Genomic DNA, 18,542 nt, shown 5'->3' on the forward strand with positions numbered 1-18,542 from the left:
TTATAAGATACAGAAATGTCAAACGTATTAGACTTCATGTCAAAAAAAAAAGGGCGGCGGTTTTGCTGTGTGATATCGGAACGAGCCTTTACTGGTTCAAGGCCAATACAAAGAATTGGATTAGGGTACTCTAAATAATTATCAACATGACCACAAAAAGCACCTTTATACTGTACACGCGACATACATGTAGATGAACAACAGTAACCAAATCAATCAAAAGGGGGTGTTTCACAAAGATCCTAAATCGAACTTATGGAGAGCCATTTGTAGCCTTAAAATAAATATATTCAGAAGCGAAAATTCTAGTATTTTAGACTTTTTTATAAATTCCACATCAAGAACATGAAATCTCCTTGATAATAGAAAATATAAATGACTTGAATTAACATTTTATGCCTTTGGAAATAACTTTTACAAAATATTTTCAAATATGATATCGGCTTTCCATAGTTGTTAAGTCCAACTTAGAGATAAGTTCAACTTAGGATCTTTGTGAAACACCCCCAGTACTATACAGGATGCACATATACATCATTGTAATAATTTCGAATTCGTATTGCTGTGTACATCACATCTTGGACAGCATCTCAACAAAAAACAATAATTGGAGGTTGAAAAGTTGTCGCAAGTTAAAATGCTGTCCACCGTTCAACACGTTAAACCATACGAAAATGGGGAAAAAGGTTGGCCCTTTAAAAACAACTTGAAAATGAAAACACAAGTTACAATGTCAAGTAAAATAGTTGAATATAAATTAAAGTAAATTAAAACAGTCGAATTAAAATCAAAATATTTCATCTGTAAGTATTCATGCCACAAATGTGCGTACTCTGCTACTCCTGTAAAGGTAAACATAAGATTGGGAGAAAAGTTAGGAGTATGAACAGTTCTCCATTAAAAAAAATTGTTTAATAATTGAACACAACAATGAAAAGAAAAGAACAGATTAAAAATGTATCTAAAAGAAAATATGATACATTTATATACAATTTCGGTAACACAAAATTATTAATATGCATACTGTTTATAAATACATAGATACATATACATAGGCATCGATGAGATAATGATAACCAACTGTAGAGCTCAAGGAATGTTTCTCACTCAGACCACAATCAGTGATTGTTACATTGTTTGGAAGCCAATATGCTATAAGAAAACTGTCAAGGTAGATTGATGCTGCCAATGTTGCTAAACACTCCAGGTCTACTGTGCTTACTGATGGCACACACAGCAAAATGATACATGCTGCCAGCTTTGAAATGGGTGAGAGTGCATGCCATGGGTAAGGGGAGCGCATCCACGGCACCAATCTTCTTCCACAGGTCGGTGTTGGGCGTCGCCGACTCGGATTCCTGGTAAGCGTAGAGAAGGTATCGCTTGACGTCTATCTTTGAAGCACCTCCATCTGGGTCGGCCTTCCAGGACAGAACAATACCCTCTTGGGAGTGCTTGATCTCCAGGACAGGTTTGATCGGCATAGGAGTGTAGAGGGATTGACGGGGAACGTCTAACGCTATGTTCAGGTCAGGCAGCTGTGCGGGATGTTTGGGTCTGGTAGTTTCGTTTGCCTTCTGTTGTTGCAACTGCACTTGCTGCTGCTGTTGCTGTTGCTGTTGCTGAAGCTTTTGCTGCTGTTGCTGTTGGATCTGGCGTTGTGCCAGTTGCTGACTCAGTTGCTGCTGCTGTTGCTGCAATTGATGCTTCTGGAGTTCTTGTGGAGATAATCTTGAGGCAGCGGCTGTGGTTGCCAGATGAATGTGTTGGTCAAGTTGATTGCTTTTTAGCCTACATTCTTCAAGTCCCTTCTCCACATGGTTCAACTCACTACGCAGCTTTCGTTCCTGTTCCTGCATTCATTCAGATACAAGAGGTGATTGGAGTATAATAATAGGCACAAGACTTTGGTTTTACTACAAAGAACAAGTCTAGTGTAATAATAATAATAATGGTGGCTCAGGGTTTGTACACTTACACATTTTTAAAATTCCATGACTTTCCATGACTTTCCAGAGCAGGATAATGTACATTTCCATGACCATTTTCAATGATGAACATGTCTTAATTTAAAGCGTACAACTATACATCATCCCAATACTAGGAAGCAAATCACAAAACTATAAGGTGCACCCCTATTTCGAAGATACCCACCCCCCACCAAAAAAAATAAATAAATAAATAAATAAATAAAAAATAAATAAAAGAATCTGAAAAAAATCTGAAAAAAAAAATGTCATCTTTAGTTTAAAAACAACACTGTTACTAGACCTAGATCTAACTTAGTTCACAAGCACTTCAACTGTGCCTCGTATAATGAAAGTGAAAGTATTTTTTCGAACACTGAAATAAGACGCGATCTGATCTGGTTAACAAAAAGCCACCAAAAAAAAGCCAACATTGGTCTTTTTGTTAACATCAGATCGGCTCTTATTTCAGTGACAGTGTTCGAAAATACTTTCATTTTATTACGAGGCACAGTTGAAGTGCTTGTGAACTAATTTAGACCCAGTAACAATGTTGTTTTTAAAACCAAAGATGACAGAATTTGTTTCCTCCGAGTCCAAACAGAAATGTGTACAAGCTAGTTTTCGCGTGGTGATTTGTTATCCCCTGTGTAAGTGAGCTGCATCATACAGGTGAGTGAGCTTAAGACACGGGAGAGCTTCGGCTGGCAAAGTGCCTTGTGACAGGGCAGAATTTACCGAGACTGAAAGAAAAAAAACTCTCTTCCTTTCAAATTAGGAACGTAGTTTAACTTCAAATAGTAGATCCTATTCTTTATTTGCATTATGTAATTCATGTTGAGACACAGAGATTTTTAAAAACCACTAAAAAGTAGCATTAGAGGACTCAAATATCCTGTACCTGACTATATAAGGCGCACCCCCGACTTTCGATATTTTGCTGACAGAAAAAAATGTGCCTTAATTGCGGACCTTGAGGAAAGCAGCAACCACGAGGCTAGGCTAGCTAACTGGCTGTATGCTCGCGCTCGCACAATGGATGCCAAATGTGGAATCAAATGCGATTCAGCGTTGCGATATTCGAGTAAAGAGCAACACGATTTTTAAAGGGGTTCTTGAAAACACGAGTGGCTCATGATGCATAGTTATTTACATTTAATTTATTGTTTTATGAATATTCTGTGGTAAAACCCTGGGGTAAAACACCTCCATTCAAACTTTTAATCAAAATCAAAGCACAAGCTCGATCAAAAAGTCAATCTAAAGCGTGCATGCAGCATTCGTGTAATATGTACACACACCGGCACCATGCACCGCACCTGTCACTGCAAGTCATTAACGCACACACACATCTTTCATACATGTATGAAAGACACAATAGACACGATACTAGTAGGTCCTAAAGATATTGCGAGTAATTTTTTACGAAAAAAGGTCCTGAACCACAGATTTTACAAAATGTTTTTTCCTTTGGTCACAAGAAAAATTAAATGCCATTTTAACAAACATCTTGAGAAAATTTTTTTTTCCCTGACTTTCAAGAAGAAATAGACAAATTCCCTGACTTTCCAGAAATTCCCTGACCCGTACGAACCCTGTGGCTTCTTCTTTAGCGCACATGTCCGTCACGTCGTGATGCTCCTGGTGCTGCCCCGATTATTATCCTGGCTTTAATAAATGTACATTATTATTTAAATTACGACCTCCCCCACCCTGTTGTTTTCTAACATATTTAGAAACAATTTTAGATATAATCAACAACAAAAATTAATTCAAATCAGAATAATCTAATTGATATCAAATAATACATTTATCTTATTTTTGCACAAAGGGACCCTAAATGTGAGCCAGGGTACAATGTTCCTTCAAAGTTAACTTACCTGCACATCTTGCAGTTGTCTTTGACAACTTTGGAATACCTGGCGATTCATTCCGGATTGCTTGCTGCCTGATAGCTTGGACCTGAGGGCTTGCTGGTATTCTTCACCTCTCTTGATCTGAGACTGAAATTTTGAAGAATTGAAATAACTTGGATGTTGATCGGCAGCATGAATAGGAATAATTACAATAATACATGTAGTAATACAGTCAAACCTGTCTACAGCGACCACCCAAGGGAAACACAAAAAGTGGGCTTCGTAGACAGGTTCCTTTAGTACATGTTTCAATGAAAAACCATTTTTCAAGGGGAAAAAAAAATGTGCTTGTTGTAGACAGGTGGTCTTTGTAGACAGATGGTCACTAAAGCAGGTTTGACTGTAATATGCTGCTTTTGTACAGCGCACATCACATTTAGATATTATGCACTTCTAAAACACCACATGTATTCAAGGAATAAATAGTAAAAGGTGGTACCCACTTCCTACACTTGGGTCAAGTGTGGCAAATGTAGATTTCTATTGCAAACCAATGTCTTGCTATAGCATGTTAGTGCTGCAACAGGGATTTAAACTCTGTATCTTATAATTCACAGGTACCCAGTACACACAACTTCCCAAAAGTAACACAGGCCAAGTGCAAATTCCCCCCCCCCCCAAACAAAAGAAGATTAACCCTTACTGTACTGGGGGGGGGGGGGCCTGGGAGGCCCCCCCCCTCGACATTTTCGGAGATTGCGCCGCAACCGCTTGAAATTTTGAATTGTCGTTTCATGACTTTTTTCCCTCAAGTCTTACGCACGTTTTGATACCATTTTCGTTGCAATCGGATATACCTGTGAGGTGTTACATAACAATTAGTATGCGCATGTCATCAAAAATATGCTATAATTGCATATATTCATGTACAAGCAGAAATGTGAATACAGGTTTAGATGTATTCCTTCCTAAGTGGGTGACATGAATTGATATCGAATTGCTTTTATATGTTTCTCAAAGTAACTTGATGTATTCCAGAACAAAAGAATACATAAGAAATAAAAACAATAGATATAATAAGAAATAAAAAAACAATAAAATACATAAGAAAATAAATATTTGAAAATCGCATCAAATTTGCATAAATTATCATTATTAATTACATCCAAATAAATATTTTGTGTTAGAAAAGAAGTTTCATATGAATAATGAGTTTCAACGTTCAAAAAGTGAAGTTTGACACGTTTTCTGTAAAATGCATAAAATTAGCATTTTGCATAATTAATTAGGCTATAACGACAAAAATTTGCATATTCGCAAAAAACTAATTACACCATCTTGTTCGTTACGTAAATATCTACAAACATGCAAATTTTCGTGTTCATCGGACATCCGACGGCCGAGATCATAGGGGGGGGCCTCCCAGGCCCCCCCCCCCCAGTCAGGAGGTGCTCAAAATAGCCCAGTACAGTAAGGGTTAATACAGAGACACTGCATTACATACAGCATGCCTTACATGTACAGCATCAAACCCATTATCCTCCACTTGCTACATTTTTCATGGGGAAAAAATATAAGGTTAGATACTATACACTTACCAAAATGAGTCGTTTCTTGTTGCGATGTTGTTGTGCCTTGGTCTGAATAACACTCATCTCTTCCTGCAGCTTCTTGATCTGAACCATCTGCGTCTGCTGCTGCTCTAGCTGACTGGACTGTAGCCTTTGAGCGGCAATCCTGGCTTGCTGATGCTGCTCCTGTTCCCGTTGCTCCCTGGCAGCCTTGGCCACAGCTTGGGCATGGTTGGCAGCATGGGCTCTCTCCTGGGCTTGGATCTGGTCCTGGGTGCTGGCAGCTTGACTACGGGCTAGGTTCTGGTAGTGCTGGTTCTGCTGCTGCTGCTGCTGCTGGAGGGCTAGCTGAGCTGAGCCGGGCTGTAAAGTAGAGGTGGTGACAGTTTGAACTGCGCCTGCACTAAGAGGTCTCACCATCTGCACCTGTACCTGACCAGGTGCAGCCTGGATTTGCTGACACACTTGCAAACTTTGCTGTAGGAGCAAAGAAACAAGGATGCCAGTTAGAATTGATCAGAAGGCCTGAAAATCACCTAGAATGAGCTATTTTGTTCACAAAAAAGCCTTAACTATGGTCTGAAAATAACTCGCCAGGGCCTGAATTCAGGCTATTGCCTGAAAACTGGCATCCCTGAAAGAAATAACATTGCAATACTTTAATAATAAGTGTAATGTCTTCTTAAAAATATAGAAAACAATTATTCTAGACGAAATGCTACTTACAATTTATATCTTCATCAGGGAGAGTAAAATAATGATTGGCAGAAAAGTGTGCAGTTTGTGAAAGTAAAAGCTAGCAAGTGAAGGAGCCGTGGAAACCAAAAGCTTGTGTACCAGCTCATGCATACATGTATTAAACAAAGCCAATATTACAAAGAAGCCGTGCCAGTTGTGTAATAAAGGCTAAACCTGAATTTAGAATTATCAGTGTTTTCTTCATGAACAGATATTTAAAAATATGAGTGGAAATGCCAGAGTCTTCTGATGCAGCAAGAATTAATCTGCAAATTGAAGAAAAGCAACCACTTTTTCTTAGGCCTCTCATACACTTACCTGTTGGGTAGAGGTAACTTGAAGCTGTTGCCTGGGCTGCTGCAACCATGTCGGGCCCGGTTGTCTTATGGCAAGAGCCGCAGCCGAAGCAGCAGCCCCTGGAAGCTGATGGACACCCTGTCGACCCTGCTGCAGCATCTGCAGAGATATCCGCTGCTGTTGCTGTTGAAGCCTCTGCTGTATGGCCACGTGACCCTGCATTCTGGCTTGGTTTTGTATGGTTGTCAGCCCGGGTTGCAGGCTGCTGATGGTAGTGGTCTGCTGCTGCTGTATGGGGACCTGAGATACGGCTACCTGAGAGGTTGCAGGGTGACCTCTACCTGCAGGAGCGATCTGGTTCTGTCTGGGGCCATGCTGGAGGCTCACCACCTGAGGGCGTACGTTAGTACCCTGCAGCAGAGTGGTCACCACTGGAGGATTCACATTCCTGAGCTGTAGTACAACATTGAAACGAAACAAGGCTTTAGTAAGCACGCACACATAGGCATGAATCTTCTGCATGCTTTCCTTAAATTCCACAGTAATGATGGTTATTATTAACAGTTAGGCTAATAGCTGGAATTTCTATAATTGACCTCTCTGAGCTGTAGTATAACATTGAAACAAAACAAGGCTTTAGAAAGTTGTTCTGGTTTGATTTGTTTCTCTGCAATATAACTACACTGATCATGTATTTTGCAGCAAAACTTTCAAATAAAATGCTTATGTACAGTTTGGAGCACCAACCCCTTCTTGAAAACAAATCTAAGATAAACAATATTTTAAAATCACTCACACACAGGCATGAGTCTTCTGCATGCTTTCCTTAAATTCTACAGTAATGATGATTATTATTGACAGTTAGGCTGATAGCTGGATCTCTGTTAATTGACCTTTGACCTTGGTCTATGGACTACAAACCCAAAATCTGATACGACTGTTATAATAAGGCTAATACCTGGAATTTCATCAGTTGACAACTATAACAATGACCTTTGACCTAGCTACTCCAAAATCTAATCAGATTGTCTCCCTATGGTGATAAATACTATCACCAAGTTTGAAGTTCATATCTCCAGTGGTTCTTTAAATATCGGGATAACGAGAAAGCAGGACAGACAAACAGACAGATGGAGAACTCGAAAACATGATGCCACTGGCACCACCTTTGCTGGGTGAAGGCATAACAATCAGGTCTGAAAATTATGGATGGATAAGAATACTAATACCCAAGAGATTACCTGAAGGTTTGCAGCAGATGAAGATTGCTTATTACCCTGAGGTGAGACGCTTTGTGGAACACCTGGGGAGCTTCTTTTAGGAGACGGTATTTGCCTGGAGGTGGAACCAGTCCTTGTTTGCGACGCGGGTTGTACAGCAGGTGATCGTTGGCCAGGTCTCTGGGTGGCATTTTGTGAAACAAGATTTTGGGTACCACTTTGCACTTGTCTTGTATTTGCTGATACCGTCCCTGAAGCTGCAGGTGCGGTAATACTGCTGCTGCCTGCGGAAACACTTGTTGCTCTTGAAACTACTGTATTTGGTGAAGAAACTGGAGGTGAGTTGACGAGTGCGTGAGGCGATCTAGTGGTCAGTGTTGTGTGCTTGCTGGCAGGCTGTGCATCCTGTTGTTTGTGCGGACTAGGTGCAGACGGTTTGGCAGGTGGATCAGGTTCATCGGTAAGATCTATTACTTCCGGTTCATCCTGAACCTGCACAGATTTGGTTGGCTTGCTGACCAAGGAGTCCTTGTTGGTCTGAGGACCAGTGTCTTTGGATGTTTCAGGCACCTTTGTGGATGCAGTGTTTGTGGAGTGCTTGGGTGATCCAGGAAGCTTTGATGAATCGGTGGCTGAAGGCACATTGGTCTTCACTGAGGAGTCTGATTGTGCTTTAGAGGGGGATGCAAAATGAATAGCACCTGCAGTGCTGGTAAGTGATTTGCATGGTGATGGAATGGCTTGTGAAGACGTCGCTTTAGAAACTGAAGACAGGTTAGCGTTCCCTGTGTTAGAAGGTGTTGGTTTGGACGAACTAGTCTCTTGTGGTCTAGATGCAGCAGTGGCAGTTCCTGAGGCAGTGATTGCAACATTTGGTCCCTTCGTTGACTGTGGAGAAACACATAAAGGGCAAACAAATGACATAACTTAAAGCATGCAAAGTGATACCCCTAAACAAAGAACAGTGTTTATTTCCCCCAGTTTTATTGGGTTTTTTGTTAATAATTTTCTCCAAAAAGAAATTCCTAAAATAAGTGATAGATTCCACAAATAGTCCACTTCCAATGAGTTTTTGACTATTAAGAGGCTGGAGAGAGGATTAACCACCCCCAATATTGTTCTATTTATAGGTCCATACAAATTTTTATTTTCCACAATTTGCTTTCACAACCTATCATGAACATAATCATTATAATATTGCTCAATCTACATACATGTTCATAAATTGTTCATCAATATGCTTTCGTAAAGCCTATCCTTCCTGGCTGTGAGACCATCGACATAACCCAAACTTTTAGGACGGTCGTGCTACGGCAAAACAATGTATTTACACTTGGCGTCTTTTCCAGTAATTCAGGTTTAAAACTTTACAGAAGTACAGTTCTATCGGTAGTTTTGTTAAATATTTCGTATTCTGACTGAGAATAAATGAAGAGGTCATTGTTATGTACAATAAAAAATAATGCTACAAAAGTCCCACATATTCAAATAATTTGCATAAATTAAAACATACATTGTTTTGCCGTACTAACCAAGCGAAAGCTATGGCAGAACAACGTATGTCTTGATCAATGATGGGAGCTGCTACGGCAAAAATCGGTGCATTGGCAGAATAGCGTAAGTGTACAAACTCATGCATTTTTGACAAAGTTAGCATCAGCACATTTGCTTTCGTCTGTGGAAGTGTTTGTGCGTAGTGAACGTGCACACTCACTTTTCCAGGGTCTCTATACACAAACTAAACTGTACTGTTAATTGGAGAAGTGAGCACAGCAAACAATGTATTGCCTTTAACATTGTTTTGCCATGAACACCATGGGTGTGTGTTGAGTAGGGGCCTGTGTATCGCTGCCAAAATTAGAACGTTTATTCTGGAGAGGGGGAGCCATATTTCAGTGATGGGGTGCATTGGAGTATTAATATTTCATTGGGAGTTAGATTATACTTGTAAAATGTCAAATACGTTAAAAAGTAAATTTAAAAAAAAAATTTTTTGGGCCATATCACGGCCAAGGATTAAACCTACACCCCCTGTGTTCTAGCATTCACTGACATTTTCAAAAAGCTCAGACTAACAATAAATATAATCATTGAACAGGATGATGCAAGCTACATGGCACTAGTGCTTTAGCTAAACCACAAAACAAAAGTAGGAAAACACAGACTTTAGTAATTAAAAAAAAATTACATCCTGGGTAAATATTGTAAAACCGATGGGGAAATCCAATAAATGTGAAGACTAATAAAACAGAGGGCATGTGCCTTTTCTTCTTAACATACATGGATACAATATATGAACTGAAAGCAGAATACATGAATCCTCTCTTACAGTGTGATACATTCTGTTTATACCATATTGTAAGAAGATCTTTGCTCCAAGTATCCTAATCAAGCTTTCGCTTGAATAAAAAGGGAAAAAAATTGATATTGTATGGTAATTTTTTTTTTACGATAGCAATTATGCAATGAAGTTCTCCTCCTTTGAGAATACTAACGGACTCTACCTAGCATTTGATGGTTTGCCTTGCTTATGGCAATACCCTGCAATGGCAAGTCAAACATGATACCAATTAATTCATCACTCACATACAAACATTTCACTCACCATTGATTCAGTGGATGCAGTATTAGCAGCAGGGGAATCGGTTGTCTTACTCCCAGCATGTGAGGTGTCCATAGGGGAGTCTCTACTAACTGTTTGGTTTGTCTTTGGGGTCAAGGCTGTTGCACCATCGGATGAACCAGGTTCTTCTGTGGACTCGTTGGTAGTAGATGTCTTCATTGGTGAGGCTACAACCGGAGAGGACTTTCCTGAGGAGGGAGCGTCAGATGAAGTCCCAGCTTCACTTGCTCCAGATAAGTTCTGTAAAGCAATCCATTGAAAAGGGCGTGACTAACATGAAAACTCTTTGACCATGTGTGATTTATAAATTAACTGATACATTCAAACCTGCTTTAGTGACCACCTGACTACAACAAGCACATTTTTTGTTTCCCTTAAAAATTGTTTCTCATTGAAACATGTACTTAAGGAACCTGTCCACAAAGACCACTTTTTGTGTTTCCCTTGGGCGGTCGCTATAGACAGGTTTGACTACCTCCATTCAATGAATAGAAAGATGTGGAGAGAAGAGTAGAAATTGATCTCTCAAGTACTCTGAAATTAAGCATTTTTGCTTGTCAGATCTCTAAGGGGGACCTAAAGTTTTACATACCACCCAAGGGACTTGGCAGTCAAATGAATGTCTTATCCAAGCGCAATGGCCCAAGGAATTGGATCTGGAACCCAGATGATCACTTCTATGAGAATTTCCTGGCTATACAATCAAATTGTGGTTCACTTTCTAACAATCTGAAACAAAAAAATTTAATAGTGCACAAATTACAAGGAGCATTTTCTCTAACTTTCCAAGGAGAAATTCCAGAATCATCTTAGGTAAATTTCTGTTTCTAAACAGCACAAAACCTGAATTATTTGATAAATGATAGGTCTTGCCAAATCTGGGTCCACTTTCATTCACTATTTCAAAACAAAAACTACAAGTCTTCAACAAATTTGCTCACACCCAAAACCAATCACAGGCAAGTTCGGTAAGTTACATCAATTTTTGTAACTTGATCTTGACTGAAAGTGTTATGAAACGGAGCCCCCCCCCCCCCCCCCCGTCAGGTTCAAGGGTTTCTCCTACCTTTTGTCTCTGCATGACCTTGTTTAGCGTAGCTTTGAAGACCTTTCTCTTGGATTCCAGGTTTGTTGGTTTAAGAGTTCCAGGAGAGACAGGATCGCTGTTAGACCTTGAGGATGTTGCTGCAGCAGAAGGTGAACAGTCTGAGGTAGTCTGAGTTGGTGGTGGTCCTGATGATGATGCAGGCGCATCGGAAGAACTAGTAGTACCCTGTTCAGTTTCCTGTCAAGAGCATGCAAAAGATTAAATGTCAAGGATTTTCCAACGACTATGTCAATGAACTGGTTGACTAAGAAAAAGCAATAAATTATGAGGAACTTGATTTAGCAATTCGACCCTTTATCGAATGACGAAAAGTGCTATTTGGCCTACATAAACAATTACCTGGTAACAAACAATATGTAAAATGCTCAAGATCAAACTGTTTACCACCTGCTACATGTATGTCAATGTTGCCACAACAGACCTACAACCAGTGGAACATTCCATATATTGATTATTGAATGTCAAAGAGTGCTATTTTGTCTTGCAGTGAAGTCAGAAGGTGTGATCCCAAAGTGATCCAAGATGATGCCTGTGACAAGATAGGTAAATCAGAAGATCTAAAGGTACCCTTTTCATTCCCCTAGCGAAACATCAATGTAACTTCAGTTAGTCTCAAAGAGCTTGTCTGTTAATCATAGACAGTGAGAGATATCAGGTTAGGAGCGTTTATAAATACTCGTTATCATTTTCCAGAGCCCTTTGTATAGAGGTCTTACAGCTCTTGTTGTATGGTACTCTTCATCATTCTCTATTTACTGTTCCACAATCATCATTCTTACCATAGCTTCTTCTTCTTGGGAGGGCGTTTCCTGGGGTGCTTGGCGGGTTCCCCCTTTCTTCTTCCGTGAGAGCTTGGTTTTATGCGTAAAAGTCGTCTGTGACCCAACGTTCTGCTTCTCAGCCACAGACTTCTGTATGGTGATAAATAATAATGATAGTAAGGTAGAGTGGCTTCTTGTATAGCACTGATCACTCTACAACCCTTGTGCTCCACTGATATTACCCTTCTTTAACATTGATACTACCACTGCGCTCTTGCTCCTCTCCTATGCTTAGGGTTGACACCATTGGCTTTATGAACCAGCAAGAACCTACAAAGACCACATATTTTGTTTCCCTTGAAAAGGAATTCTCATTGAAACATGTACTAAAGGAACCTGTCTACAAAGACCACCTGTCTACAGAGACCAATTTTTGTGTTTCCCTTGGGCGGTCGCTATAGACAGGTTTGACTGTACTGTATGTACTGAGAACAGTTACCACAGATAAGAAACCACTTAAAGTAGCTTGGCGAAGAAATTTCACATAATCACTCAAAATTGGCAAATTATGCATGTCCGGATTTGAACACACACATTCTGCTCTAAAGTCTTGTAAATATAAATGAAACGCGGTAAGAAGCTTTTTTCCAAGAACCTTCACAAACTTCTATTCCTGGCTTGAACAGTTTGTTCGCGCAGTAGGCCGATTATGACACCACTGGTTGGGCACGATCGCAATTCTAGGCCTCAAGCTGGCCTCTCGCACAGCTCGAGTGCGGTATTTGCATAGGCCTATACGTATACATTATCCAGACTTTGCATGCTTCATATCCTGACCAGAAAGTGGAATAACAATCTCTAGAAATCATGTAATTACATATAATGTTAAGCAAATTTATGTTATATAATACGAGGGGTGAATCGTGCAATTCGATTTGTCCAAATACCCTTCCGTTCTGTGTAATTTGCTGAGATGTTTTGCATTTGTTCGGTCATCATGCCTTGGCGTGATAGTGATTGCTGTTGATTATATACGGAGACCATTATGATGAGTGAATCACGAGCGTCCTTTTGCATTTTTATGTCCTGCAGTTGCAGTTCTATTTATGAATGGTGCATATTTGCAATTGATTTTCGCCAAATATAACCTCACATCTAATCGTCTGTTTTGTTATCCATGAAATTTGCTAAAAAGCCCCACACATCTCGAAAAATTCGAAAAGTCTCGCCCAGTCACCCCAGTGACAAGGTGCATGACAGATCGATCGCCAGTTGAGCAGGGCCGGGGAAGCTGAGTGGCAGCTGGCAGCTCAGCCAGCTCGCGCTGATATACTATCACTGGACTTGCACCAGCATCAACGCCGTCTTCTCCGAATTGTTCTCTTTTTTTCCATTTCTCCTACACCCCCATCATCATCATCGTCATTATCCCTACCACTATCACTAGTTGTGGAGCTGTGCTCGTCAACTTCGAATTCTAAATCAAGTAAAACCTCTTCTTCGAGCTCGGACATTTTGATCAGATATTTAGCGTTCGAGTGGCGTTTGTATACGTACATATGTATAATGCATGCAGGCGAGAGTTGTGCGAGAGCTCTTGGGAGCACTCTCGCGCTCATGTGCCCAACCTCCTACGTCACAAATCGTACGTCACAATAGCGGGCCGATCGAGGGCGGAATAATCGGGTAGTAATTTCACCACTTTTAATAGCAAATAAGTCAATTCTGTAACACTTTTTGATAACTAAATATGAACTATTAGAAAGATTGTAACATTAACTTTGCAATGATACCAACATTATTAATGTTAAAAGCCTTTTGAAACCTTCGCTCAGCTTCTTTAAGCTCACTTACCTCCTTGACCTGGAGGGCAAGATTTTCATACTTGAGTTCCAGCTCTTCATAGTTCTTCTTCCAGGTGACGGTCTCCTGCTGCCAGTGGGCCTGGGCTTCGTACATGACGTTTGTCTTCTGGTTGAAGGTCTGGACTAACTTCTCATACTTTTCCTTGATTGACTGAGCAAACTCCTTCCATTCCTTCATGGGCAAATATAAAACAAGAATTAGTAATGATAAAAATAACAATTTTAGTTTATAGGCATTTCTATAGCGCCGTCTATCTAGAAATTCTATTCCGAGGCGCATTAATTATAACCACGGCTTTAGCCTTGCTGTTTAAGTTGCTGCCATTACAGTGCTCCAGCATTTCAAGTAATTAATTTCTGCCAGGTACCCATTTACCTCAAGGACAGGTTCCATGATATGGGAAATGATGACATTGGCAGAAGATGGCTACACAAATGTTAAAGATGGTAAAGGAAAGACGATATCATGTCATTCAATACCCGACATTATAAAAATAGGCTTGCCAAACAGCTGTTCTGAAACATTCAATAGAAGATGTAAATGTCAAATCAATGCATGTGTGACTCAAGTGCTGTAAATATAGCTTTAATGTAATATGAAGCAACATGCAAACTACAGCTTTAACCCTTACTGTACTGGGGGGGGGGGGGCCTGGGAGCCCCCCCCCCCCCCCTCAACATTTTCAGAGATCGCACCGCAACCGCTCAGAATTTTGAATTGTCGTTTCATGACTTTTTTCCCTCAAGTCTTACGCACATTTTGATAACATTTTCGTCGAATCGGGTACACCTGTAAGGTGTTACATAACAATTAATATGCACATGTCATCAAAAAGTGCTATAATTGCATATATTCATGTACAAGCAGAAATGTGAAGACATGAATTGATATCAAATTGCTTTTATGTTTCTCAAAGTAACTTGATGTATTTCAGAACAAAAGAATGCATTAGAAATAAAACAATAGATATAATAAGAAATAAAAAACAATAAAATACATAAGAAAATAAATAGTTGAAAATCGTATCAAATTTGCATAAATTATCATTATTAATTACATCAATAACTATTTTGTGTTAGAAAAGAAGTTTCATATGAATACTGAGTTTCAACATTCAAAAAGTGGAGTCTGACAATTTTTGTAATGATTCTAGTTCCCTATATATATTTCCAGATTTGATATTCATGAATGTGTATTCATAATTTATGCAAATTAACCTATGCATTTTCAAATATCATAAAAATAATAAAAACCTCATGAATTTGAGATGATGGGAACATTTATTCAATACATTTTCAAGATTCTTCACAAGTCTACGGACAATATGTTGAGTTTTTCTGCAAAATGCATAAAATTAGCATTTTGCATAATTAATTAGGCTATAACGACAAAAATTTGCATGAAAGGAAAAAACTAATTATACCATCTTGTTCCTTACGTAAATATCTACAAACATGCAAATTTTCGCGCTCATCGGACATTCGACGGCCGAGATCATAGTCAGAGAGTGCTCGAAATAGCCCAGTACAGTAAGAGTTAAAGGACTATTACCAATCTTCTTTTTCATACTCCCATTTCTCTCTGGTCTTCAATCCTTTAATGTACATGTATCTATACATGTACAGGTTAATTTGGGGGATGTGATTTTATGTTTCCTTCTTTAATATATTACTCATTTTTGTCACTACAGTCCCCTTTAAATGTCAGCTGAAGAGGAAATATGTCATGCCAAAACAATGTATTACAGATAAGATATATTTGACATTTAAGCTTTTAACTATTAACTCATTAAAAAATGTGATGTCATTAAAGATTTGGTTGAAGTGGAATCACAGCTGAAAGCGTATATGTTTGGCATTTTAAAAAACAGATATCTTACACTGTGGGTAAAGATGACAGGTTTCTTATTTGCATCCGAGTCTGCAGTTTCTCCAGTGCCCGGAATCTCGATACCTGTAGAGAGATTAGTACATTTGGTCAACATACTTCATATTTAGCCTAGGCCAAGGACAAAAATCCTAGCTCTTAAATCTAAAATGTGTTTTTAGGGGTGTTTGTTTTGTTTCCAATCTTGATTTGATCTTTATAGATCGGCTCAGTGTGAAAAAAAGATAGTAATACATCAGCCGCAGCACCAAATCCGATACCAGACAGAACAAAAAAAATTACCTTGATTGGCCAAGGTTGGGAGTATGGGTAGAGTCGGTTTGGCATTGTGACCAAGGTATTACAGGCAACTAAAAGTTTCTGGTGTAGCACAAAGAATTTAAGTTTGAACACCTTGGATAAATTTCAGTCACCAACAAAGCTTTTCATAAACAGTGTAATTTGTAGATGAAGGGAATTTTGGTAAGGCCACCCAAAGGGGATTCAACTAAACTTCAAGGGCTAAAGCTACAGTCCCATATACGTCCCGGACCGTCCCGGATCATCCCGGACCCCATCCGGGGTGATCCGGGATTCGGTCCGTGTTGACACCGTGTTGGCACCGGGGTGGTCCTGGATGGTCCTGGATGGTCCTGGATGGTCCTGGGCGGTCCGGGAGTCGACCCCGGATGTTTTTGACGGTCAAAAACTGCCGAGGTGGTCCGGGACGGTCCGGGACAATAGTTTGATCCGGGGTGATCCGTGTAGCCACCGTGCTGGGTCCGGGGTCATCCGTAGTGGCACCGGGGCGGTCCGTGTTGATCCGTGGCAGTCCGGGAGTGAGTTATTGACCGCCCAGGACCATCCAGGACCATCCAGGACCATCCAGGACCACCCCGGTGCCAACACGGTGTCAACACGGACCGAATCCCGGATCACCCCGGATGGGGTCCGGGATGGTCCGGGACGGTCCGGGACGTATATGGGACTGTAGCTTTAAAAGCATCACACTTTTTTGAACAAAACATCCCGGACCATCCCGGATCACCCCAGACCATGGTCCGGGATGGTCCGGAGTGGTCCGTGCTCGTCCGTGCTGGTCCGGCTTTATATGGGACTGGGGCTTAAGTAATATGATCTGTCCTTTGAAGTAAAAAAATTGTACAAACAAAATCTTCCCTGAAGAGATTTTTAAAGGATTTGTTCCTTCACAAAAGCTCGTTTTTATTTCCAAATATTTTTGTTGAGCTTTCTAGAGGCAGCTTGGTAATAGCTCCTTTGTATGTTGTCATGAGGAAAGTTACAGATGTTAAATGTCAATTTAGAGGACCTAGGTATAAAAGCACAACGTTAATTTGGTTGGATCGTTGAAGCTGCTTATTTGACTCATGCTTTCCTTTCACTTAATCACCAAGGTGATCCATTCAAAAGATACATTCAGATTAAAAGGGCTTGTGCCATTTCATACAAAAAGCTTCATCTTGCTTACACTTTTACAGGGACAAAGAGACAAGTTTAATGTCCAGAAAGAACAATTACAGGATTATCAGATTAGGATAGACTTTGGCATATATTGTACATCCAGCTAAGACTCTATTGACCACTTTTCTTAGAAAAAAGTCATTATTTTCCCAGAAACTGCAAAGAACCAAAAGATGTGTACAACAAAAGCTACATGTAATGGGCTAGAGGAATAATGCAACCAGATAAGCATACATGTACAGTGTACATCCTTGTTTGTATCAGTCTATTTTAATTTGAACTACCAGTACTGTACTTCAGGTAATTACATGTCCACTTCCAGTGTATACGGTGCATGCATTCCACATATTATGCATGTATTGGTTCTTTTGAACTGGTGGTGGTGATCGAAAGCAGTAAATTTCATAGCTCATTCAGTAAATACAGAAATTAACAAAAGCCAAGAATTTGTTACTGGACTTAGTTGACATAAAAACTGCAGATGACCAGTACTCTACCAGGAATACAAAGATGGTTATTACGTAAATCTCTGTGTATAAGACGCACCCCTATTTTTTTGCCCCCCCCCCCCCTTAAAAAAAAAAGAACTCAGTGTTAAAAAAACCATGCGAGAAGGACCTTTATTTTACTGAGGTGCAGTTAAAGGCGCCGATTTGTGTAACAATGTCGTATTTAAAACTAAAGAAGACGGACAAATTTTCCTCTTTATCCAAACATAAATCCAGCCATACAGGAAGTGTTGTTCTAGTTTCTGAGTGGTGAGTCAACATAAAATGTATGACAGAGCTGGGAGACATTGCCAGGCACAGTGCCAGGTGGAGGGGCATAAATCAACACTTAAAAAACTAGATGGAACTTCCGACTGCGCGCAGTCGAAAGTGATGCCTCCGTCATAGAGCAATTTTACAAACCAAAACGGAAGAAATATTTCAGATTCAAGTTCGGTTGTAATCCATTAACAGGTTCTCAGAATATGTGATTACAAGCTATTTCTCACATGTATGACCCTTTGATCTTTGAACTCATGACCCCAAATACAAAATACATACATGCCTTGAGTTTGACGGTAATCCATCCATCAGTTCTAATGATAATGCAATCACAAGCTATTTTTGCATACAAAACAAGCCCCATGACCTTTGACTTTGACCTCATGACCCCCCAAATTGAATCAATTCATTGGCTCT

General features: G+C 39.9%; 1 protein-coding gene across 3 annotated transcripts in view; it reads right to left on the minus strand.

Annotated features, from left to right (window-relative positions):
• Window positions 1–795: 795 nt before the first annotated feature.
• LOC577080 overlaps window positions 796–18,542 on the minus strand; it is a 45,813-nt gene continuing 28,066 nt past the window's right edge. For 2 of the 3 annotated variants that reach the window (XM_030984805.1, XM_030984807.1), the window contains 10 exons: window positions 15,887–15,960; window positions 13,996–14,178; window positions 12,160–12,291; window positions 11,339–11,557; window positions 10,255–10,512; window positions 7,671–8,537; window positions 6,451–6,882; window positions 5,422–5,871; window positions 3,848–3,970; window positions 796–1,853 (listed from right to left, as the gene is read on the minus strand). In XM_030984805.1, coding sequence (XP_030840665.1) covers window positions 1,167–1,853; window positions 3,848–3,970; window positions 5,422–5,871; window positions 6,451–6,882; window positions 7,671–8,537; window positions 10,255–10,512; window positions 11,339–11,557; window positions 12,160–12,291; window positions 13,996–14,178; window positions 15,887–15,960 — 3,425 coding nt within the window. In that variant the 3' untranslated portion in view covers window positions 796–1,166. The remainder of the gene's footprint in view (window positions 1,854–3,847; window positions 3,971–5,421; window positions 5,872–6,450; window positions 6,883–7,670; window positions 8,538–10,254; window positions 10,513–11,338; window positions 11,558–12,159; window positions 12,292–13,995; window positions 14,179–15,886; window positions 15,961–18,542) is intronic. The other variant, XM_030984806.1, reaches the window with a different exon arrangement.

This window comes from Strongylocentrotus purpuratus, unplaced genomic scaffold (assembly GCF_000002235.5).
Source record: "Strongylocentrotus purpuratus isolate Spur 01 unplaced genomic scaffold, Spur_5.0 spur5_scaffold_14, whole genome shotgun sequence".
NCBI lineage: Eukaryota > Metazoa > Echinodermata > Echinoidea > Camarodonta > Strongylocentrotidae > Strongylocentrotus > Strongylocentrotus purpuratus.